A 26,235-nucleotide genomic window follows, 5' to 3' on the forward strand; every position below is an offset into this window, starting at 1 on the left:
CATAAAGTTTATCATCCTAATCATTTTTAAGTGGTATTAATTCCTGCTGGTGGATTCACATTGTTGTGTAACCATCACCACCATCCATCTCCAGAACTCTTCATTTTGTGAAACTGAAACTGTTTATTCATTAAACAATTAAAAGTTAATTAAAATAGTTAACTCTCCATTCCCCCTGGCAGCACCATTCTACTTTCTGTCTCTAAATTTTGACGACTGTAGGTACCTTATGTAAGTGGAATCAGACAGCATTTGTGGAGAATTTTCTGAATCTGTGTTGATTTCACATTTGTAAATGTCAGGTTTTTTAGCTTTGGAAGTTTTCATCCTTAAGCTTTTTTTGAGATGGAGTCTTGCTCCATGTGTGTAAAGTGGAGTGCAGTGTCATGATCTCAGCTCACTGCAACCTCTGCCTCCTGGTTTCAAGTGATTCTCATGCCTCAGCCTCCCACATAGCTGGGATTACAGGCGCCTGCTACCACACCCGGCTAATTTTTGTATTTTTAGTAGAGACAGGGTTTCACCTTCTTGGTCAGGCTAGTCTTGAACTCCTGACCTCCAGGTGATCCACCCGCCTTGGGCTCCCAAAATGGGATTACAGGCATGAGCCACTGTCCCTGGGCCTGTTTGTTGGTTTTTTTGAGACAGGGTCTTGCTATGTTATCTGGGCTGGAGTGCAGTTGCGTAATCATGGCTTATTGCAGCCTTGACCTCCTGGGCTCAGGTGATCCTCCTGCCTTAGCCTCCCAAGTAGCTGAGACTACAGGCGCACATCACCATGCCTAGCTAATTTTTGTATTTTTTGTAAAGATGGGGTTTTACCATGTTGCCTAGGCTGGTCTAGAACATCTGGTCTCAAGTGATCCTCCTGTCTTGACCTCCCAAAGTGCTGGGATTACAGGCGTGAGCCACTGTGCCTTACTAAGCTTTTTCACTCTTTGTTTTAGTATTGTGACTAGCTTTTAGTTTTTACTGCTGATTAAGAAACAGGATAATCCCTATAAATGTATTTCACAGATTATAATAAATACAGTTTATATACTGTGTAGTACATTTCTTATACTAAGTATTTAATAAATGTTAATTGTCATTTTTAGTTTCATGAGTGTTTTCCTTGAATTCCAACAACCACCTTATAAGAGAAATATTATTCCCATTCCACAGCAGTGGATACTGAAGTTCAGAGCATCGGGGACTGGGTCAAGGCCAGCGGAAGGCTCTTTTAGGGAAGTGGCTACATTTCCTCAGGATGTTCTGATCACGGGTTAAGTGGGTGGTTTCTTGCCACAGTTGGTATTGGTTGGTGACACTGCTTTGTTGTGCGATTGCAAGCCCGTTGGCATCATGATTTGAGAATTGCTGCATTTTTGTTTTCCAAAAGTGTAGTACATAGATAGGTGTATTAGTTCGTTTTCACGCTGCTGATAAAGACATACTTGAGACTGGGAAGAAAAAGAGATTTAATGGACTTACACATTTCCACATGGCTGGGGAGTCCTCACCATCATGATGGAAGGCAAGGAAGAGCAAGTCACGACTTACATGGATGGCGGCAGGCGAAAAGAGAGCTTGTGCAGGAAAACTCCCCCTAACAGTAACCATCAGATCTCATGAGACTCATTCACTATCATGAGAACAGTGCAGGAAAGACCTGCCCCCATAATTCAATCACCTCCCACCAGGTTCCTCCCATGACACGTGGGAATTGTGGGAGTTACAATTTAAGATGAGATTTGGGTGAGGACACAGCCAAACCCTATCTTAGGATTGATTGTTCTGGCATTTGTGTGGTGTCATTAGAAGAATAAAGTGCCCGGGAGGAGGGAATAGAGTGGACTTTACAAATCACCTGACCTGGGAATATGTACCAGGTCAATTTATTTCTAGTCAAATGATGACCACAGGATAAATAATAAGGGGGAAAAGTTAATGGGAAAAAGATGAACAAATTTATTGCAGTGTTTCACCAACTTTCTGCTGTGAGCTTGTAAGCGGACTGTCAATTGCTAGGAATAGCTCTACAATGTAACTGATAAAGGAGAAGATCCTTCCAAATTCCTAGGTGAACTATAAATAACATAGTACACCTGAAGAATGGAAAAAGAACAGGAGAGACACCTCAGGGAAAATGCTGGCTTTAAAATCACTCTGTTAAAGAAATACGTGAATGCTACATCTGCTATGATACACCTTCTGGTCAACCTTTAAAGACAGGACAGATGCTTCTTCCTTAACATTGGCAAAGTGGTTTTTCAGTTAGACTTTCAGTTAGACTGGCAAGGCTTGTTAACAAACTGTCTACTAATGAGAAAATGGAAAGCCACGAGCTACCAAAAAGACTTTGGGAGTATTTTTTAGAAATTTCTGACACACTCAGAGAATTTAAAAAATATTTCATTTTTGTCAAGAGAATATTTTTCTCCGTGTGAAGACATAGATGTACAGGTTCTATTGCATATGGAATGAAGAACTGAACCTGAACTAATAATACCTTATTCTCATTTTGCTGTCATTTCATTAAAATAAAAGCCAAATTGTTATTCTTATTTCAGTAGAAATAAGCATCCGTCATTTAAAAATTTTAAAATGCAGATAAAAAGAAAATAAACACCACCCATAATCCCTTTCATTTGAGATGCTCTCTATTAAAATTTCATCTTTTAGTTCAAAAAACCAGAGTAAATGCCAAGATTTCTTTAAAAAAGGGAAACTCACTAGTGTTTTGAGGTTTTAGTCGACACCACAGGATTATTGCATAAGCAAACCACAGTCATTTCAAAATAGTTTATATCAGCCAGCTGCAATTGCTGACACCTTTAGTCCCAGCACTTTGGGAGGCTGAGGCAGGAGGATGGCTTCAGGGTCAGGAGTTTGAGAACAGCATGGGGAATATAGTGAGACCCTGCCGCTACAGAAAATTTAAAAATTAGCCGATTGTGGTAGCATGTGCCTGTAGTTCTAGCTACTTGGGAGGATGAGGTGGGAGGACGGCTTAAGCCTGGGGAAGTTGAGGTTTCAGTGAGCCATAATAGCACCACTGTACTCCAGCCTGGGTGACAGAATGAAAACTTGTCTTCAGTAACAATAAACAAAACAAAAGCAAAACCCCCAAATAGCTTGTGCCATTGGTAAAAGCTTGTATATTAATTTACATATATTTTAAAAACGATTCCACATTATTTCACTTAATTTTAGAAGCTTTAATGCCACTACATTCTTCACCTAACCTTTCGTTATGTTTCTGAAGATTTTATTAACTTTTAAGAATAGTTTCATTTAAGGTCAGGCATGGTGGCTCATGCCTGTAATCCCAGCACTTTGGGTGGCTGAGGCAGGCTGATTATCTGAGGTCAGGAGTTCAAGACCTGCCTGGCCAAAATGGCAAAACTCCATCTCTACTAAAAATACAAAAATTAGCTGTGTGTGGTGGTGTGTGCCTGTAATCCCAGCTACTAGGAAGGCTGAGGCACGAGAATTGCTGGAACCCGGGAGGCAGAGGTTGCAGTGAGTCGAGTTTGCACCACTGCACTTCAGCCTGGGTGACAGAACAAGACTCCATCTCAAAAAAAAAAAAAAAAGAAGAATAGTTTTATTTATTTTAATACTAAACCCTAGCTTAGTAACATAATTTTAGTAACTTTTATTTGAAAAGAAAAAGTAAGGCCGGAAGGAGTACCCAGGAAAGCTCTTCTGGGCTGGAATTTACCTGGGCACAGCCACTGTGTTCTCTTCAAGGGAGTCAAAACACAGTGATAGATTTCAGTTGCTAGAGACCGGGGAGACTGTATCTAGCCGTTTAGCCAAACCCTCACTCCTCTTTCTTTCCTTGATTTTTTTTTTATTTTTATTTTTTATTTTAGAGACAAGGTCTTGCTCTGTCAGCCAGGCTGGAGTGCAGCGGTATGAACACAACTCACTGCAGCCTTGATCTGGCCTCGAGTGAGGTGGGAACCCCAGCCTCTGGAGTAGCTATGACTACAGGTGTGTGCCACCATGCCCAGCTAATTTTTTTGATTTTTTTGTTGAGACCAAGGCTGGTTTCGAAGTCCTGGTCTCAAGCAGTCCTCTTGCCTCTGGCTTCCTAAGTGCTGGGATTACAGATATGAGCCACTGCACCTGGCCTTTCACTCTTTCTTCTGCCTTCTTTTTTCAAAGCCTTTCTAGCTTCTGAATTCAAATCCTGAGAAGTCCCTTGAAGCTTTTCTTTTCTACTGTGTTCCAGTTTCTCGTGAGTCCTATTTGATAGGTAAATTCCTCCCTAGAAATGTCAGCAGTTTCTCACCAAAAACAATTGTGTTGGAAATGTCATCAGTAAGTCTCTTCAATTATATCCTCATGGCCTCTGTAGCATGTTTTGACAAATAATTGTACTACGACAGTATTTGGGTCAATAATCTAACACTTCCAGTTGATTCAGTCTTCAAAGTTTGGTTTTGCTTTTGATAGACATTTCTAGAAGCTCTAAGAAATTGTCCAGGGGGTAAAAAAAATTATGAATATATCTTTTGCCTTGTTTGCTAATAAATTTTCATGATTAAAAACAGAAACTTCTTAGACATCCAGCTATTTGAAGGTCTAGACTGGTTTTTGGAGGGTACTATGTTATCTGATTTTTTTTCTGACACCTTTATTATTTATTTATTTTTATTTATTTAGTTTTTAGAGGTAGTCTCTCTATGTTGCCCAGGGTTGCCTTGAACTTCTGGGTTTGAACAATCCTCCCACCTCAGACTCCTGGGTAGCTAGGACTGTAGGCATGGTCTTTTCCTACATCTTTAATATACAATACAGTGAATTCCACATGCCAGTTGAGGACAGGAATACTTCTTGATTCTCCAGTTACCAAATTGTCTTTATTGTTCTATTTTGATTTTTAATATAAATACAAAAAATGTTTCTTTCTCCTATATCTGATACCTTATATTTGATTAATGTTCAATTAAATGGCCATTCTTTTTTCTTTTTTAATTTCGAGACATTCTATATATTTTTTAAAATTTCAACTTCTGTTTTAGATACAGAGGGCACATGTGCAGGTTTGTAACATGGGTGTATTGTAACCAGGTGGTGAGCACAGGACCCAATAAGTAGTTTTCCAACCCATGCCCCCCTCCTTCCCTTCACCCCTCTAGAAGTCTGTAGTGTCTTTTGTTCCCATGTTTATGTCTATGTGTTCTCAATGTTTAGCTCCCACTTTTAAGTGAAAACATATATTATTTGGCTTTCTGTTCCTGTGTTTATTCGCTTAGGATTATGGCCTCCAGCTCCATCCATGTTGCTGCAAAGGCTATGATTTTAGTCTTTTTAATGACTTTTAGTATTCCATTGTTGTGTATGCACTACATTTTCTTTATTGAATCCACTGTTGATGGGAACCTAGGCTGATTCCATGTCTTTGTTATTGTGAGTCATGTGGCAGTAAACTTACGAGTGCATGTGTCTTTTTGGTAGAAAGATCTATTTTCCTTTGAGTATATATGTAGTAATAGGATTGCTGGGTTGAATGTTAGCTCTGTTTTATGTTCTTTGAGACATCTGCAAACTGCTTTCCACAGTGGCTGAACTAATTTACTTTCCTACTGACAGTTTATAAGCATTCTCTTTTCTCTGCAACCTCACCAGCATCTGTCGTTTTTTGACTTTTAGTAGTAGCCATTCTGACTGGTGTGAGATGGTATGTCTTGGTGGTTTTTGATTTGCATTTCTCTGATAATTAGTGATGATAAGCATTTTTTCATGTTAGTTGGCCTCTTGTAAGTCTTCTTTTGAGAAGTGTCTATTCATGTCTTTTGCCCATTTTTTAATGGGGTTGACTTGCTTGTTGATTTCTTTAAGATCCTTATAGATTCTTAATATTAGGCTTTTGTCAGTACATAGTTTGCAAATGTTTTCTTCCGTTCTGTAGGTTGTTTACTTTGTTGATAGTTTATTTTGCTGTGCAGAAACTCTTTAATTAGGTCTCATTTGTCAATTTTTGTTTTTTGTTGCTTTTGCTTTTGGAGACTTAGCCAAAAATTCTTTGTCAATGCTTATGATGAGAAGGGTATTTCCTAGATTTTCTTCCAGGATTTTTATAGTTTGAGGTCTTACATTTAAATCTTTAGTCTATGTTGAGTTAATTTTTGTTTATGGTGAGAGATAAGGAAGGGTTCAGTTTTGTTCTTCAGCATATGGCTAGACAGTTATCCCAGCACTATTTATTGAATAGGGACTCATTTCCCCATTGCTTACTTTTGTCAGTCTTGTTACTATCAGATGGTTGGAAATGTGCAGCTTTATTTCCGAGTTTTCTATTTTGTTCCATTGGTCTTTGTGTCTGTTTTTGTATCAGTACCATACTGTTTTGGTTACTGTAGCCATAGAGTATATTTTGAAATTGGGTAGTGTGATGTCTCTGGCCTTGTTCTTTTTGCTTAGGATTGCTTTGACTATTTGGGCTCTTTTTTGGTTTTATATGAATTTTAGAGTTGTTTTTTCTAATTCTGTGAAGAATGTTCATAGTTTGATAGGAATGGCATTGAATTTGTAAATTGCTTTGATAGTATGCTCATTTCAGTGATACTGATGCTTCTACTCCATGGGCATGGAAAGTTTTTCCCTTTATTTGTGTCATTTCTGATTTCTTTCAGCACTGTTTTATAACTCTCCTTGAGATCTTTCACCTCCTTGGTTAGCTGTGTTCCTAGATATTTCATTTTCTTTGTGGCTATTGTAAATGGGATTATGTTCTTGACTCTTAGCCTGGATGTTAACTGGTGTATAGAAATGTTACTGATTTTTGTACGTTGATTTCATATCCTGAAACCCTGCTAAAATCACGTATCAGTTCTAGTAGCCTTTTGACAGAGTCTTTAGGGCTTTCTAGGTATAGAATCATATCATCAGCAAAAAGAGATAGTTTGACCTCTTTTTTTCCTATTTGGATGCCTTTTATTTCTTTCTCTTGCCTGATTGCTCTGGCTAGGGCTCCCAGTGCTATGTTGAATAGGAGTGGTGAGAGTGGTCATCCTTGTCTTGTTCTGAGTCTCAAGGAGAATTGTTCCAGCTTTTGCCCATTGAGTATGATGTTGGCTGTGGGTTTTTTCATAGATGGCTCTTATTATTTTGAGGTATGTTCCTTCAATGCCTCATCTGCTGAGGATTTTTTTTAATCATAAAGGGAAATGTTGGATTATATAAAAAGCTTTTCTGTGTCTATTGAGATGACATAAGGTTTTTGCTTTTAATTCTGTTTATGTGGTGAATCACATTTATTGATTTGCATATGTTAGAACCAACCTTGCATCCCAGGAATAAAGCCTACTTGATCGTGATGAATTAACTTTTTTATGTGCTGCTGGATTCAGTTTGCTAGTATTTTGTTGAGAATTTTTGCTTCTATGTTCATCAGGGATATTGGCCTGAAGTTTTCTTTTTTAGTTGTGTCTTTGCCAAATTTTGGTATTAGGCTGATGCTGGCTTCATAGTATGAGTTAGGGAGGAGTCCCTCCTCCTTGATTTTTTGGAATAGTTTCAGTAGGATTTGTACCAGTTCTTCTTTACACTTCTGGTAGAATTCAGCTGTGAATCCATCTGGTCCAGAGCTTTTTTTGGTTGGTAGGTTTTTAAAAAAATTATTATTGATTCAACTTCAGAGTTTGATATTGGTCTACTCAAGATTTCAACCTCTTCCCAATTCAATCTTGGGAAATTGTGTTTCCAGGAATTTATCCATTTCCTCTAGATTTTCTAAATTGTGTGCATAGAATTATTTGTAGTATTCACTGAGAATCTTTTGTATTTCTGAGGGATCAACTGTAATATCATCTTTGTCATTTCTGATTATACTGATTTGGATCTTCTCAGAGACATTCTTACCAAATTCAAGGTACTGTCCAAATAATGCTAATGCTAATAGGACTATTTGGTATGAAATGCTATTTTATAAAAAGTACACTCTTGTCTTAGGTTGTTTGAGTTGCTATAACAAAATACCATAAAATGGGTAGTTTGTAAATGACAGAAATCTAATCCAAGATCAAGTCCGGAAGATTCAATGTCTGATGAGGACCTGTGTCCTCATAGATGGCTATTCTCTCAGTCTATCCTCACATGGTAGAAGAGGTAAGGGGTCTCTCTTGGGCCTCTTTTATTTATTTTTATTTTATTTTATTTTATTTCATTTTATTTTTTGAGACAGAGTCTTACTCTGTCAATCAGGCTGGAGTGCAGTGGTGCGATCTTGGCTCACTGCAGACTCTGCCTCCCTGGTTCAAGCGATTCTCCTGCCTCAGCCTCCTGAGTAGCTGGGATTATAGGCGCGCGTCACCACGCCCAGCTAATTTTTCTATTTTTAGTAGAGACGGGGTTTCATCATGTTGGTCAGGCTGGTCTCGAACTCCTGACCTCATGATCTGCCCACCTCGGCCTCCCAAAGTGCTGGGATTACAGGCATGAGCCACTGTGCCCGGGCTGGGCCTCTTTGTATAAGGGCACTAATCCCCTTAATGAGGATCACCTCCAAAAGGCCCTACCTTCTAATACCATGATATTGGGGATTAGATTTCAACATATGAACTTTGGGGGATGTGAGAATTCAGTCCACTGCAACTCCTGACAGTCGCATCCATCTCCAGCTTCAAGTGACGGGGCATGCCGTCTCCTTTGCTCTCAGAGTACCTTCTGTACTTGTTTATTAGAGGATTTTGCTTCATATTGTGTTCATTTATCATTCTCAGAGGATTGAATCTCTTGAGAGCAGCATCCAGCCTATATGATTATTTGTTGTGCAAATGAATGAAAACAAAAATAAATGACATATGGCAAACTTGCTCACCTTAGGAGGCACCATCATGTGCTGGTTTAGAGCATGAACTCTGAAGCCCAAACCACCTGGATTCAAGTCTTGGCTCCATCATTTATTACCTGTGTGTCCTTAGACAATTGTGGTGCATCTAAGCTTTGTCTTTTCAAATGTGGAGATAACTATAGTTCCTAACTCTTACCATTTTTATAAAGATTAAATGAGGTTGTATATACAAAGTGCTTAAAACAGTGCCTGTATACAGTAAGTACTGTATAAATGGTTTCTACTATTTCTATTATCCTTTTTTTTTTTTTTTTTTAAATAGCGATGACATGGAATAGTGTGTGCCCTTAGAAAATTCATTCTAGAATTCAATTCTTAGGGTACCAAAATGAAGAAGTGCTTTGTCTCCACTTTGGGTTCAGGAACCCCAGAGTATGGGAAGGGGTGGTGGAGGTCCTCAGTACATTACAAAGCTGAGGATGTTTGTATCTTTATCACTCATCAGGCTGCCAGGGCTCATGGTGAACTAATAAACAGCCTTTCCTTTTGGTTAGAATCTCTCAATTCCACATAGCAACTCTTTTACCTCAGGCTGGTTGTGATTCATCTTAATTCAGAGGATAAAGAAATTAATCATTAATTAGTCAAGTTGATTTGGTAGCTGAAATCTTTAACAACAGTGATCCATGCAAGAGATAAAAAAGGGATGTGGATGATAAACAGAGGGGGCAGGCAGGATTGAAAGATTTTTGAACTAGGAGGGACTGTTTAATGATTTTTATTCTTTGTATTTTTTGAAGTGTTCTGTTTAATATTTAATATGATGGATTGTATCTAGCTGTTGGCCTCATATTTATCTTTTAGTTCCCTCCCACCCCAGCATTTTATTATGTAAAATTTCTAGTATACAGCAAAGTTAAAGAGATTTAAAAGTGAATACCTATATGGTCAACACATAGATTCTAACATTAATATTTTGCAATGCTTGCTTGATCACAAAGCTGTAGTTATCCATCCCTATGTATACCCCCAATCTACTTTATATTTTTATATGCTTGGTTAGGTTTGTTTTATTATTTAATCATCCATATGGGAGAAGTCAGTGTTTTATACTCATCCTACAGAAACTAATAGTAGTAAATAAATACATGAAGCAATGCATTTAAAGAGGTATGGAGTAAAAACTGCTCTCACTGGAGGAGTTCTTTAAGAATCAAGGTGGGGCGAGGGGAAGAAATGTGTAGGTGGAAAAATAAGCCCTTGGGAAAATAATTCAATATATTAGAACTCATTAAAATATTCTTTTTGATATATTAGATTTTTAGTTTCACTTTTCAAGCTATGTAGGCTCAGCTCTTATTGTTTCCAGTAAATGGCAACATAACTGGGGCAGGAAAGGAACTAAGTTAAAAAAAAAAGTTTTAAAGAAAATCCTTGAAGTTGAAGGTTAACAATCACGTAACACTAACGCCTAAGATACCAGTTTGTGTCAACTTTCCTTCCTCTAGACAAGTTATTACATCGAATTGCCTGGCTTTCCTTTCCACCACTGGTATAGAATCCACAATGCTAGTTCTTCTGGAGTTCTGAAAGCAGCTCCAAATGGCATGAATAGGTCATAGGGCAAAATCTTGATTATGAGTCAAAAAGAAGGCGTAGTTACTTTGTTTTTCATGAACCACGGAAACACACACTAGAAAGCCATACTTGTTTTGGAGGACAGTTTTTGGTTGCTGCTATTTTCTGGCAATGCATGTTTACTAGGAACAGAGCTGCAGAGTTATTAATGAACATTTATCCATTTCACTTTCAGTTCACTTCTTCAGTTGAGATGGACATGATATAATCTCCATTGACTCAAAGAATGGCATCTAGTCCTGAGCTTCCCGCTGAAGATGAACAGATTTCCTGGGGCATCGACGATCTCCATATTTCATTGCAAGGTAATTAAGATTGGGTGGGGGTAACACCTGCAGAAACTGTGGAAACCTTATTTTTATCTAGTTGCGAATCATACTGATTTCTGTCTCTCTTATGGAGATAAATATATCTGTATTTTTCCAACTGTAGAAACCTTTTAGTATATTTAAATGTCTTTATTTCTGTCTAAGCTCTCTGGGAAAGTAAGGAATACCTGGAAGGAGTTTGCTATCTCCAGTTTCTTACTGAGTGTATGTATTTTATTTGCAGTGAAAATTAAATAGTAAACTGTAGTTTGCTTGGCATTGTTTGTACTTACTTCGTATCTTTTTGTGTAGCTTCTTTTAAATGCACATCCTTGCCGGGCACAGTGGCTCATGCCTGTAATCCCAGCACTTTGGGAAGCCAAGGCAGGTGGATCACCCAAGGTCAGGAGTTTGAGACCAGCCTGACCAACATGGGGAAACTCTGTCTCTACTAAAAATACAAAATTAGCCAGGTGTGTGGCACATGCCTGTAATCCCAGCTACTTGGGAGACTAAAGCAGGAGAATTGCTTGAACCTGGGAGGCGGAGGTTGCAGTGAGCTGAGATTGCACCATTGCGCTCCAGTCTGGGCAACAAGAGCGAAACTCCGTCTCAAATGAATGAATGAATGAATGCACATCCTTATTTTGTCCTGATAGGAAGAGAGGTAATATTATAAATGAGTGACCTTTCAATCATGTGAATCATGTGTGCATGTATATAAGGGCTGTCATTTTAAAAAAAGTGCTTCTTGTGGAGTTTGGCAATATTTGTGTTGTACTTTGAAAATTCACTAGCCACTAGACCTTCTACCTTTGTTGATGAAGCAAATTTTGGAGTTGAGTAAAGTTAGCTAATATAAAAGAAATAAGGCTATAGCAGGTCTTTGAAAATATTTATGCAACTATGTATTTTAAAGTAATTTTAAGATTATGGGCAGTATTATGCAGCATTTTTAGAATGTTACTTAAAGTCATAGATTCTAAGTCATTTATGGTAAAGATGCCAAAATTACTTTTTTCCTGATATTTTCCTTTAAATTAAAGATCTGTTTTGGTGCCATATTGAGTGATTTGGCAAAAAAAAAAAAAATCTGTTTTGAATGATTTGCTTCTGTATTTTGAGCTGAGATGGAAATCAATAGCTGTTAGAATAGACAGTATCTGTATGTATCAGCCTTTTCAAAGTAATTATTGTATAATTTATATAGAGTAAGAAACATTTAAATTGTTGAGAGGTTATACTTGTAAGAATTTTTAAAATTTTCAGTAAGGACTTAAAAAATAGTGTCTGAATATTCAGATGTGGTTGGAATCAAGCTTTCATTTAGCTGGAAAAAAATTCTTGTTTTTCTGTGATGTTTTGGTTGCATGTGATGTTTTGGCTGCAATAAAATAGATAAATCAAATTTCTAATGTTGGCTCTGCCAGTCACTAGTTCTTTGAACTTGGAGGAGAGACTTCATCTTTTGAGTCTCAGTTTCCTCATTTGTAAAATGTGAATGAGAGTTCCCACATTGCAGCTGCATTTTGAAGATGAACAGTGAGGGAGACAAATAGCACAGTGCCTCACACAGACTAGGGACTCAATATGTACGCGTACTTTCTTTTTCTATATTTATGGCCCAAATCTTAGTCTCAAAGTTATTTCTTGTCCAAGAGCACATGGCTGGAGTAGAAACTTCATGATATATAGGAAAAAATTGTAAACCAGACGTCTGGTTTTTTTCCTGCTTTTTCATTTGTTTGTTTTGTTTTAACATTTCTGTTCAGTGGCTCCCTATCACGTGTGGGATGAAGTCCAGACTTCTTGGCATGGTTCAGGCTTTTGCTGGTCCAGTGCTTGCCTTTCTCTCTGCTCTTATCTCCCACCATGCCCCATAAGCACTCTGTGCTCCAGCCCCACGGTTCCTTAAGGGGCCATACTCTCCCTGGTCTGCCAGCCTATGTGCTTTCATTCAGATTGTTTCCCTTGTAGCTCCCCCGGCCCCTCCTCCAGCAGCAGAAATCATCCTCCCACGCATCCTTCATATATCCTTTATCCCTCCCCAGGTCAATTAGAATCAGTTTCCTCTGTGAGCCCCGTTCTCTCTTAGGCTGAGATAATGTGCTCCCTCCTCTGTTCTCCTGTAGTATCTTTTTGAGCACTTGTAGTATTATAATTATTATACATATCAAGTAATATTTTCTTCCCCACAACAGAGTGGACATTTTGACTTTTATGTAGCATGCTATAACTTATGTAGCACTTTTGCATACATTATCTCATTTGATCCTCACAACCACATTATGAAGTAGATTTAAGAAAAATCTTTGACAATTGAGAAAGAAGCTGGGCTCAGAAAGAATGAATTACTTGCCCAGAGTCCCACAGCTAGTGAGCAGCGGAGCTGGGTTTTGACTAGGACAGTTTTCTTTGTATTGTTCCATACCCTCTTTGATACACTTCAAAGAACAGTTTGAAAGAGGGAGTTTCCTTAACAACTTTCCTTGGAAAATTCATTAAATCTTAGCCTTACCCTGTTCAACCCATAGCAAGTTTTCACATCCAGAATATGGATGGGCATCTTTAAGTAACATTAGTGATCTCAGGCTCATAAGTAGCTCAAAATAATTAGCAAATTACTGAGAAATGAGTGGTTTCTTATAGCATGTTTTGAATTATAGTAGTTATACAATCTGCTTTCCAATTGGAGAGTAGTATGGACTGTTTTGCAATGTAAATGTGATATACATGCACTGGTCAGTCTGAATGATTTCCTTTCATGATGTATTTAGAGGAATTGTGGAGCTGGACACATTGCTGTCTAGGGGGACTGGTGGAAAGCCAATACTATAATGTCAAGGTGACGGTGGGCAGTCTGTTCACATTAGCCAGGTACCCTCAAGAGATATCAACCAAGAAGTTCCCATGCCTATAAGATGAAGGCTTTATGGCAAAATGAATAGATTTCCCAAAGTTAAGTTCAATATTGTTATCAGTGAATTTGTCATGATTCTTTCAGCCTAAGTTGTTGAAGGAAAAAAGGAAAGGAGGGAGGAAGGAAGAAAAGAAGGCAGACACTTGTGTATATTTCTGAAGGCACCTTTGCTTTCATAGCAGGATTATTCGCTATTTGAGAAAAAAAGTTGATGGACAATATTATCTGCAAGAAGTACTACTGAACCAAAGGCTGTCACACAGCAAGCAGACTCGTATTTCACAAAATTCACATGTGCTTAATGATCCCTGGAGTAATACGAGAAAAGAGATTTCATGTAATATAAGAGGCTCAGGATCACTGCTCATAAGAAAGTTTTTATTTTTATTTTTTGTTTCAGAACCTTTTCTTAGAGGCAGATAGAGACAGTAGAATGGCCTAATTAACTTATACAGTCTGCTTTATTTTAGCAAAAACTTAATCTAAGGTGAGACAATTGTGGCAACACCCTAACTCAGAATAACACATGCAAGAAAAGATTAAAATGTCTGAATTGAAATGTAGTGATTCATCATTCATATGTTATGAAAGCAGATAGCCCATATGTACAGGGCCTAAAAGGAATCAGCCCTGAAAATCAGGCTGTGCTTTGCCGAAATTCATAGAGCAGGACGATGAACAAGTGACTTCATCTTTCTTTTCATTGATTTTTTGTGTGATCTTTGAGAAAATATCTTTGTAAAGCCAATTTGAGGGTACCTTCCCTCTTTTTTTTGAGCGAGGGTCTTGCTATGTCACCCAGGCTGGAGTGCAGTGGCATGAACACGGCTCACTGCACTCTCAAACTCCTGGGCTCAAGTGATCTTCCCACCTCAGCCTCCCAAGTAGCTGGTACTACAGGTGCACATCACTGCGCCTGTCTAACTATTTTATTTTTTGTAGAGATGGGGGTCTTGCTACGATACCCAGGCTGGTTTTGAACTCCTGGACTCAAGTGATCCTGCTACCTCAGCCTCCCAAAGTGCTGGGATTGCAGGTGTAAGCCACCATACCTGGCCCTGAGGATACTCTTTATAGGTAGATATTTATGTTTTCTGCATGTAGTAAAGAGGATGGTGTTGGACTGTTTGAATGGTTAGGAAGAGAAAGGAATGGTATTTATGCATTTGAGTGGGTTTTATAAAAATGGAATTCATTTTAGTTTAGTGCATTATGTATTACTCTGGGCAGTACACATTTTATTTATTCGTATATATTTATATGTATAGTTTTTTCTTTTTTTCTTTTTTTCTGAGACAGAAACTTGCTCTTTCACCCAGGCTGGAGTGCAGTGGTGTGACCTCGGTTCACTGTAACCTCTGCCTCCTGGGTTCAAGTGATTCTCCTGCCTCAGCCTCCTGAGTGGCTGGGATTACGGGTGCCCGCCACCATGCATGGCTAATTTTTGTATTTTTAGTAGAGACCATGTTGGCCAGGTTGGTCTCGAACTGCTGACCTCAAATGATTTGCCTGCCTTGACCTCCCAAAGTGCTGGGATTACAGGCATGAGCCACCACACTTGGCCAGCAGTGCATATTTTAAATGATTTTAAGATATGGAAATTCAGGCTATTAAAATGATAATAAATGGCTGTTTAAACATTTTAAAATTTAATTTAATTTTTAATTTTTAAAATTTAAAAATGTATATGGGGGAAGCCTTGCTATTTTGCCCAGGCTGGTCTTGAACTCCTGGCCTCGAGCTATCCTCCCACCTTGGCCTCCCAGAGTGCTGGGATTACAGGCGTGAGCCACTGTGCCTGGCCATAAATGGCTGTCTTTAAAAATTATTTGCTTTACCAAGATGCCCATTGTAGAATTCCTTTAAATCTTTCCATTTGGATTTCTTCCTTGGCCAAGTAATAGGTGCTTCCTTTTCTTTGATCCTAAGAAAATAATAACTGCATACTTTGTCAGAAACAACATCTGTGCTCAGCCCTTTGGGTGGGAAAGGTATGCCCAGGGAACTGTTTTGAAGTATTGGATAGATATGTTTATGAAAGCAGTAGGGGTAATGTTGGATAAGTATCACAGGGCTTTAAAGTTAGATGGGATTTTCTTTGCAATTCAGTGTAATTTGAGGCCAAAGTAGGAATCCCTTCCAAAGTATTTCTGAGATTAAGATCCTTCATGGAGTTGAATTGAAACCCAATGGTTTGGGGTTTTTGCTTTTAGGCAGTGCCTACCTATTGGGTCTTAAGAGTGACAGTTACATGGTCACATGTCAGGGTTGTGCCTGAGGGGATTAATCTGGCTTTGAGGTACAGGAAGGCTGGAAAAGGGTAGACATGTAGTTGGAGAAACCTATTAGGAAGTATTAGCAAATATCTGGGTGTTGGGTACTGTTTGCCTGGGCCTGAGTTATAGCAGTGAGCGTGAAAGTACGGAACAGGTAAGAAAATCTTTAAGGTGGAAGACTCACTAGGAATTTGCAGTGGTAATTATGGATAAGGTAGATAGGCTCCACGGTTTTGAAGTTGAGCTGCTTGGGATAATAGTAGCGTATATAATGCCCAAATTACTAACTTTATTTAGTGTGTTTTGTTTTGTTTTGTTTTGAAACAGAAAGTCTTGCTCAGTTGCCCAGGCTGGAGTGCAGTGGCACGATCTCGGCCCACTGCAGCCTCCGCCTCCTGGGTTCAAGCAGTTCTTGTGTTTTAGCCACCTGAGTAGCTGGGATTACAGGCATGCGCCACCATGCCAAGCTATTTTTTGCATTTTTAGTAGAGATGGGGTTTTGCCATGTTGCCCAGGCTTGTCTCAAACTCCTGGGCTCCATAGATCCTCCCACCTTGGCCTTCCCAAGTGCTAGGATTACTGGCTTGAGCCGCCTATTTAGTGTTTTTTTTTTTATGAGGCATGATAGTATCAAATATGAAGGCCATTAAATATTATTTATATCAATGTGCTTAAAATAAATTTTTGCAGATAAAAGGTGCTTTACAAAGAAACTCTTGAGAACTTCTCAGTTATAGAAAGATTAAAAGCGTGATTCAGGTGGAGGATCTATTTGAAAGTCATAGTAACAAGGGACATTGACTGTGTAGGCAGACTCATCTTGAGAAATTTTAAATAGCAACTGTAGGCAATTTTGAACTGTTTTGGATACTTTATATATTTTAGATTTAAGTTATTTCTTTTTAAACAGGTAAATATAACTTGGTCATAAAGTACATAATGAATTTCTGTAATAGGAGCAAATTACTTGGCTTTCAAAAACAACATAGGCCAATGCTTTAAAAAAACAGCATCCAGATACAGAATATTGTCATTAATTAGACACTGAACTAGGAATGAGTGTGGATTCTATTACCTTTACCACCACACAGGAGTTAACTTGGCAGGAGTCCTGCCAAGATGCTGGTGAATGCTTAACCATCTGCATGAACCTGTATAAAAACATTCAGCTCAGTTACTGTGTCATTTCAAACAAGGCTCGTATGTTTTATTTAATGCTGTTATTGTCTAGATGACATATTTTAAAAGATTAAAAAACCCTCTGTGTCTTCTCGGTAGGTATCCTTACTTGGTAGGGTTCAGTAGTGAAACGTGAGTCCCTGTACTTAGGTTATTACTCCGTTTAAATTTATTTATTATTTACTGAGTATCCATCTGAAGGGAGGCTTTCAATTTCTGTACTATTTTTAGAAGCATTAAAAATTATCCAAGCTTAGTGGGTTAGGTTACAAACATCGTAATGGAGATGCAATGTTTAATTTTATTCATTTACTCAGTAAATGCTGAACCCCAATCATGCACAGTGGTATAGGTGTTCGGAGTACAAAGAAATTGGGCACCTTCAAGAGGCATGTAGTCTAGATGTGCATTTGCTTGTTGATGTCGTGTGGAAGTGAAAAAATAGCCTGGGATGCAAATATAATCATTCTTAGGAGATGAGTTGACGTCTTTAACTTTAAAGGGTTATGTTTCTAATTGTGGTATCCGTTGTACAGATTCAACCAAAATATGACCAAAAATGTTGTCTGGAATATTTTTCTATGTTTTATTTTTAGGGAGGTGAAGAATAAAAAACATACTGTATATAGCATTATTTGCAATGTGAGTTATAAATTCCTCCCACTGTAAAAATGAAACAGTTTGGTCAGAACTTCCCTGGAGATTGTTGTCTTCTTACTGTTCTTATCCTTGCATTTCCTCTCATCTTTGGATATTACTTGCTGCAATAATCCTTCAGAGTTCCTCGAAGTATATTTTAGGTGCATTTGATATTCCTGAATTGTTACTGCCAATCAAGTTTCTGAATATTTTAGGTTTTCAATAAACAATTTTATTATGAGTGACTGAGTGGCCATTTTATATATTTAAAAAAGTTCTATAAAGTACCCCAAATTAGAAGAACTTTTGAGTGTTCATGAAAATTGTCGCCGGGCGTGGTGGCTCAAGCCTGTAATCCCAGCACTTTGGGAGGCCGAGACGGGCGGATCACGAGGTCAGGAGATCGAGACCATCCTGACTATCACGGTGAAACCCCGTCTCTACTAAAAATACAAAAACTAGCCGGGCGAGGTGGCAGGCGCCTGTAGTCCCAGCTACTCGGGAGGCTGAGGCAGGAGAATGGCGTACCCAGGAGGCGGAGCTTGCAGTGAGCTGAGAGATCCAGCCACTGCACTCCAGTCCGGGCGACAGAGCAAGACTCCGCCTCAAAAAAAAAAAAAAAAAAAAAATTGTCAGAGAGGATGGAAACATGATTTCTTTAGGCTTCAGGCAGTGAAGTGTGTCTATGATGTTTTGGGGCTCAATAGTGCTTTAGTATTCTGTTTATGAGAGAAGATGTTGTTCTACCTTATAACTGTGAGTGAATGAAGCCATGTGAAGTCTTAGAAAGAGGAACAGGATTAATAAAAGCTTCTGGGCTGGCACAGTGGCTCCTACCTGTAATCCCAGCACTTTGGGAGGCTGAAATGGGACTACCGCTTGAGCCCAGGAGTTTGAGACCAGCCTGGGCAACGTAGTGAGACCCCTCTGGCTCCACAAAAAATAAAAAAAAATTAGCTGGGCATGGTGGCATTCACCTATACGTCCAGCTACTTGGGAGGCTGAGGTGGGAGGATCGCTTGAGCCCGACAGTTGAGACTGCAGTAAGCTATGATCGTACCACTGTGCTCTAGGCTGGATGACACAGTGAGACCCTGTCTTTAAAATAAATAAATAATTAACTTTTAAAGAAAGGCTTCTGGGTGGAATTTCTACCCATTTTCAGTAAAGTCCCCAGTGTGGGATTTTGAGGTTAATGATGAATGAAGAGTGAGAAAATATATTCGCAGGTAATACTTTTGCTTCTCTAACCAATTCAGATTACTCAGTTATGATAAATAAAAGCAAATTATCTTTGGCTGGTTAGATGCTTGTTACACCAGAGAAAGCAATCAAGCTATAGTCCCTCACTGGCTATCAATGTTTTACTATAACAAAACAAAAGCTTCTAGAAAGTTCTTGTTATCATAGTAACTGATATTGTCTTTTGCTGTGTTTTCTTGGAAGGTTGTTTGCCTTGATATTATCAAGCTTTATAATCTTTTTTTTTTTTTTTTGAGACAGAGTTTCACTTTTGTTGCCCAGGCTGGAGTGCAATGGCACAATCTTGGCTCACTGCAACCTGTGCCTCCCAGGTTCAAGCGATTCTCCTGCCTCAGCCTCCTGAGTAGTTGGGATTACAGGCATGCGCCACCATACCTGGCTAATTTTGTGTTTTTAGTAGAGACGGGGTTTCTCCATGTTGGCCAGGCTGGTCTCGAACCCCGACCTCAGGTGATACGCCTGCTTTGGCCTCCCAAAGTTCTGGGATTACAGGCATGAGTCACCGTACCTGGCCTTAAGCTTTATAATCTTAAAAGTATTCTAATTAAATGAAAAATAAAATAAGAGCTTTTGTGGTATTTGCACTGTATAGTGTTTTTCAGAATTGTTTTATTTTTATTTTTTAATTTTTTTTTTAGCTTGTATATACAATTTTGGCTTCTGGGAACTTTGATTCTGTTTTTGCCAGGAATTTGGGGATAAGCTTACTTTATTTTGGGTCAGTTACATTTTGAAAACTGGGGCAAGATAAATCCAGGGTCATTTAGAGTCTTGTTAAAGTGGGTTAACAAAGATTTCATTCATTCCTTATAGAAATAAAAACCCTTTTTAATTAGCCCCATGAGATACAAGATTTTCTGAGCTTTTCTGTATCCATGTATGTTGGGTGGGGGTGTAATTATTCAGAGCTTGAAGTAGTACATTAGAAAAACAAAACTTAAAATAACATTACCTTTAAGATGGAAAAACTAAGAAGTTAATATAGTATGTTAAATTGTAACCATTTGCTAGATTTAGTGTATGATTTAACACTCTGAATTGGAGGTCATTCTAAATGTGCCTCTTCAAAACATTACTTCCCTTATCTAGTTTCAACATTGGTGATTACAGTTTCCTGGAGTAACTCCCATTTTTCTAAATAATTCAGGGAATTTTGGTAAAAGATAACTGCATTTCTGTGTCTCAATATGTATGAGAGCCACAGTTTACTACCACCAGGTATTTTTATAGTCATTTAAAAGTGGCAGATGAAAGGATATGAATGATTTAACAGAGATGGAATGTCTGAAGTTCTGAATGTGTGTCTCTTTGGAGGAGAGACGTCAGATGCTGGATGAATAATTTACTGTCATTGAGGGTCTGTGCGGTGATGCATATTGGGCGAGCGTAGGAGGGAAAAGGCAGAAAGAGTAGCCGCACGCTTTTGCTGTTGTCTTGTTGGGAGGAGCAGCATTCACTGGTCAGGCACTGGTTTTTTCCATCTTTACTGCACAGAGGATTTCATCAGTGCTGTTATGTTTTCCATCTTTACTGCACAATTTCATCAGTGGTGTCGTGTTGTAAGGTAAAGGGCACCTGGCGCAAAGGTAGAACACAAAGAGCCCTTCTCAAATTTGAGAAACACTTAAGATCTTTCCAAAATACTGGAATCATTTGCTTTTTCTTCAGTTAAGTAGAGTTTTAATAGTGGGAACTAGGTCTGCTGTATATCTCTGTCTGCCTCCATCTGAATGCTTTGTGGCAAACTTCCAGGGGGTTTTGATGTCTTCATAATAAAATGTTTCAAGAGTCCAGGTGAATTCACATTTCCCACTTCATCACATGATTCTAATTTTTATAAGCATAGGTAAAACTGCTCGCTGATTCATTCATGCAGCAAATGTTTCCTGTGACCATACCTTGTATCAGGCATTATTTTGGGTAAGAGAATACTGAAGGGAATAACTTCAATAAGCTTCATGTGCCCATGGTGCTTATATTTAAGCTAGACTAGATTATAATCAAGAAGTACATCAGCGCATGATAAAGGCCGTGCAGAAGATTTAAGTGAGTTTATATCATAGAGCTTGGGTGACTTCTTTAGATCAGAGAAGGCCTCTCTGAGAAGGACAGTTTAGGAGCCATTGAATAACAAGGAACTGCTTACAAAGAGCAGCATGAAAGCAGGTCCAATCTGAGGCAGCAGGACAAAGAAAAGCTCTAGAATAGAAGCAAGGTTGGTGAATTCATGGAGCCGAAGAAGCCTATTGTGGCTGGATTGTGGTGGGCAAGGGGTGGCCTGACCTGGTGGTGGACCGAATGAGATCACCTATGGAGTGCGTAGTAAGAGCAGACCTTTGGGTCTTCCTGTGTTTAGAGGTCAAGTGGAAGAGGAGGAACAAGGAAAGGACACTGAGAAGGAGTAGCCAGTGATAAGGAAGGAAAAGCAGGTGAACGTGATGGCATGGAAACACCTAGATGAACGTGTTTCAAGAAGGTGGTATGGTAAAGCATATTGAATGCCACACAGCAGTCAAGTAAGGTCAGTACAGAGAGGAGCCCACTGGATTGGGCTCATAGGATTTGTTGTGATGGCTCTGACAAGGGTAGCCACTGTCAAGTGGTGGAAATGGAAACCTGACTCTGCATTGAGGAGAGAATAGGAGAACGAGGAAGTGGAGAGAGTCACTTAATTTGTACTTTCAAGAAACTTTGCTGTAAAACAGGGATATCAGGCACATGATAAAAGGTACGATTTTTTTTTTTAAGGTAAGAGGTACTATTTCATTTCTTGTTACGCTTTTCTTAGGTATAGGTCAGTACGGGGTAGTACATGGCACATCCTCTTCTTAAATGTATCCTCTGGTTACAGAGATACACACAAGCATGTAGACTATCACAGTATCAAGGAGTGTGTGCTCCAAACGAGGCCAGACTTGGTACTATGGAAGTATGGCGTAGGAGTACTTAACCCAGACCCGAGGAAGGCTCCCCAGAGAAAATGATTCCTAAGCTTTTACCTAAAAGATGTTAGCACATGAGCAGTGTGCAGATGAGAAGATGCTGTGGGCAGGAGAGGCCAGAAGATGAGCTGGATGTGGTACATTCAAGGAAATGAATGTTCAGTGAGACTGAGGATTTAAAGGAGAATTAAAATTTGAAGGAGAATGTGAAGAGATGAGGGGTCATATAAATATATAGGGGTTTAGAATTTTTCCTAAGACCAAGGAGAAGCAGTGGAGGAATTGTGAACAGTCACAGAACTGGTTTTAGAAATTCCCCCAGGCTGCAGTGTGGCATATAGTCTTTAAGGGAGTGAGGGTGGAGGCAGAAAGACCAGCTTAAGTCTGTTAGGGTGGTCCACCCAAGAGAGAATGGTGTCCTGATGTAGAGGTGGCCGTGGAGATGGAGAGAAATAGATTTCAAGAGATATCATCTAATAGGTATCAGGGCTTTTTGATTGACTGGGTATTGGAGAAGGAGAGGGAAGGATGTATCACAGATGATAGGTTTTGGCTAGGCATGGTGGCTCATGCCTGTAATTCCAGCACTTTGGGAGGCAGAGGCGGGTGGATCACTTGAGGCCAGGAGTTCGAGACCAGCCTGGCCAACATGGCGAAACCCTGTCTCTACTAAAAAATACAAAAATTAGCTGGGCGTGTTGGCATGCGCCTGTAATCTCAGCTACTCTGGAGGCCGAGACAGGAGAATCGCTTGAACCTGGGAGGTGGAAGCTGCAGTGAGCCGAGATTGCGCCATTGCACGCCAGCCTGGGGGACAGAGTGAGACTCTGTCTCAAAAATAAATAAATAGAAAAAAATGATAGGTTTATTCTTGGGCAAATCAGTAGATGATAGAACCATTTACTGAAAAAAAAAAAAAGTATAGGAGAACAACTTTGGTTGGAAAGGGAGTTGGTTAGAGATGATGACTCAGTTCTGGAAATATCGAGTTTGAGATGTCTATGGAATAACCATGTAGAAATACCCAGACAACAATGGGATATATAGGAGAGATGACACCTGGGCTGAAGGTGAATCCTTGGGAGTCCTTAGTTTGTAAATGGCAATTTATTCCTTTGGAGCAGATGAAAATATCTAGAAAAAGAGAAGGGTCTAGGCAGAATATCACATTGACAGAAAAAGCAACACAAGCCCATAACAGAGATTGAGAAAGGATGTCCAGAGAAGTAGGAAGAAACCCCAAGTGAATGTGGTATCATGGACCCCAGAGAAGGAGGGTATTTCAAAAAGGAGAGGGTAGGAACTGTCAGAAGTTTTAAGATATCCTATAAGTACCGAGAAGTATCCATTAGGTTCAACAATGGAAATATGTAAGTGGCCTAGGTGAGAATTAAGTAGTGTTTGGGACAGCCCAGTTTATAATGCGTTGAGACATGAGTGGTAGATAAGGAAGTGAAAATAGCCAGAGTAGACAACTCTTTCAAGAAGTTTGGATTTGAAGGGGAGGCGAGAGATAGGGTAGTAGCCATGGATTTGGCATTTCAGCTGATTTTGAACTATAATGAAAAGAACACAGATTTTGAATCCAGACACATCTGGATTTGAATTTCTCCTCCACCAGATGTGAGATCCAGAGCATATTATCGAAGACATAGTAGGTTTTCAATAGATGTTTTGTTTTATTTTTTGAGACAGGGTCTCACTTTGTCACCCAGGCTGGAGTACAGTGGCATGACCACGGCTCACTGCAGCTTTGACCTCCCAGGCTCAGGTGCTTCTCCTACCTCAGTATCTTGAGTAGTTGGGACTATAGGTGTGTGCCACCATGCCTGGCTAATTTTTTGTATTTGTCTTAGAGACAGGGTCTTACCTGGTTGCTTAGGCTGGTCTCGAACTCCTGGGCTCAGGTGATCCTCCCACCTCAGCCTCCCAAAGTGCTGAGATTACAGGCACAAGCCACCAGACCCAGCTTAGATGTTTTCTTGAATGAGCAAATAAAGTATCCTCCATCTTCTGGGAGGAAGTTTTCTCATTTATAAAATGCCTACCTGACTACTACTCATTGGTAGCCCTTAATGAAATAGTGTCATAGTTCCTTACCTGTGACATTCCACTTATTCCTGGGCCTGACTTGCTTCAGCAAGCCATTTGAGCCCCGCCAGGTGTTTCTTAAGGTAGCCATGTGTTAGGGCTAGGTACAGTGGCTCACACGTATAATCCTAGCACTGTGGGAGGATAGCTTGAGCTCAGGAGTTTGAGACTAGCCTGGGCAACATGGCAAGACCCCATCTCTATAAAAAATACTCATGTGTTATAATATTTATTTTGAGATACGTTATATTAATATCTCAGAGTTTATAATTTCATTGCTGTTTTTTGCCAGGCCCTTCTTATTCCCTCTTGTTTCAAGAATAAGTCACACATGTAAATCATCCAATCTATTCAGACAAGTATTTCACAAAGTGAGATATGTGAAGCCCTGAATCAGAATCTCTGGGAGTTGGGATCCAGAAACCTGCACTTAAACAATAACCCTGAGTAATTTGCTGGCATTCCAAAATGTAAGAACCCTGGATTTATAATCACAGCACAGCTCTGTTTAGTGCAGTCTGGTTCTTTTGCACTCAGAAGTCAGAGGTGCTTGGACTGCTGCCCCAGTAGAAAGTGTTCAGGCTCACATATCTCGATTTTCAAAAGAAAGCATTCAATTTTATGTGGTAGATAAAAGGTAGCAAGGAGTAACAAATATGTGTTAAAATAAATGTAGCCATTTCTTTATTTCTTCATTCCATAGATATTTATTGAGCAACTCAGATGAATCAGAAGAGTGTGAGGAGGAGAGACAAATAGCACTTAGCTTCTAGACTTTTATCAGTATTGTGGGCTCATTGTCATGTGCTAGAAATACAAGATTTGCTTACTCAGAGAGCCAGGAGCTATATTCCAGTGAGGCTGGAAACAAAAGCCTCAGTATAAGAATCTCAGGTGTTTACACAAGGGTGTGGTTTGCTCATGTGGCAACACGAGGTTGCTGGACTCCACATGCTGAGGCTCAAAGTAGAAATCACTGATCTTATGTCACATATTTTCCCAATAAACTTAAGTACTTAAATCTCTACGTTGATTGAGGAAAAATAACAACAAAGTCCTGCTCCCTCCTTCCGTAGCCATTTAATCGTTCATTCAACAAACATTTTCTAAATTCCTGTAGTATGAAAGCTCTGGGGTAGGTGCTGCAGGCAAAATGAGGAGAAAATCAGACATGTGTCATGTACTGTTGGAGCCCATAACCTAATGAGGAGGCAGAAGTTGATCAAATAATCTTATAGATATTAGCTAATATTTTATTAAGCTTTATTAAGATATAATTTGACATCAAATTCACATACCATGCAATTCACCCATTTAAAGTGTATGATTTAGTAGTTTTTATATATTCACAGAGTTGGGCAGTCATCACATTGGATTTTAGAACTTTTTTTTTTTTTTGAGACAGCGTCTCTTTTTGTCACCCAGGCTGCAGTGCAGAGGTGCGATTTCAGCTCACTGCAATCTCTGCCTCCTGGGGTCAAGCAGTCCTCTCACTTCAGCTTCCTGAGTAGCCAGGACTACAGGCGTGTGCCACCACACCTGGTTAATTTTTTGTTTTTATTTTTATTTTTGTAGAGACAGGGTTTCACGATGTTGTCCAGAATGGTCTTGAACTTCTGGGCTCAAGCAATCCACCCACCTCAGCCTTCCAAATGTTGGGATTACAGGCATCAGACACTGCACCTGGTCAAAGAGTATTCTTTTCCTACTGACTTTTCTTGGCATGCTTGTCAGAAATCAATTGCCCTTAAGTGGAAGAGTTTACTTTTAGATTTTCAGTGCTGTTCCATTCTTCTATTATATAGATCTACCCGTGTGCCAGTACTGCACTATCTTGATTACTGTAGCTTTTAGTAAATTTTGAAATTGGGAATTGTGTGTCTTCCAACTTAATTCTTTTCAACATTGCTTTAGCTATTCCAGGGTCACTTGCATTTCCATATGAATTTTAGTATTAGCTTGTCCAGTTCTGAAAAAAAAAATGGCAGCTAAGATTTGATAGGAATTGCATTGAGTTTGTAGATCAAGTTGGAAAGTATTGCCATCTTAACAATATTAAGTATTCTAGTCCATGAATATAGGCTATCTTTTTATTTACTTAGATCTTTAAATTTCTGTCAACAACGTTTTGTAGTTTTCATTGAATAAGTCTTGTACTTCTTTTATTAAATCTATTGGTAAGTAGTTTATT

General features: G+C 39.1%; 1 protein-coding gene across 2 annotated transcripts in view; it reads left to right on the forward strand.

The window, feature by feature from the left end:
* The window catches only part of SYNE2 (spectrin repeat containing, nuclear envelope 2), a 396,555-nt gene that overhangs the window by 49,072 nt on the left and 321,248 nt on the right, over positions 1-26,235 (forward strand). For both annotated transcript variants that reach the window (XM_011961973.1, XM_011961974.1), the window contains exon 2: positions 10,602-10,731. In XM_011961973.1, coding sequence (XP_011817363.1) covers positions 10,653-10,731 — 79 coding nt within the window. In that variant the 5' untranslated portion in view covers positions 10,602-10,652. The remainder of the gene's footprint in view (positions 1-10,601; positions 10,732-26,235) is intronic.

This window comes from Colobus angolensis, unplaced genomic scaffold (assembly GCF_000951035.1).
Source record: "Colobus angolensis palliatus isolate OR3802 unplaced genomic scaffold, Cang.pa_1.0 Scaffold57, whole genome shotgun sequence".
NCBI classification, from domain to species: Eukaryota; Metazoa; Chordata; class Mammalia; order Primates; family Cercopithecidae; genus Colobus; species Colobus angolensis.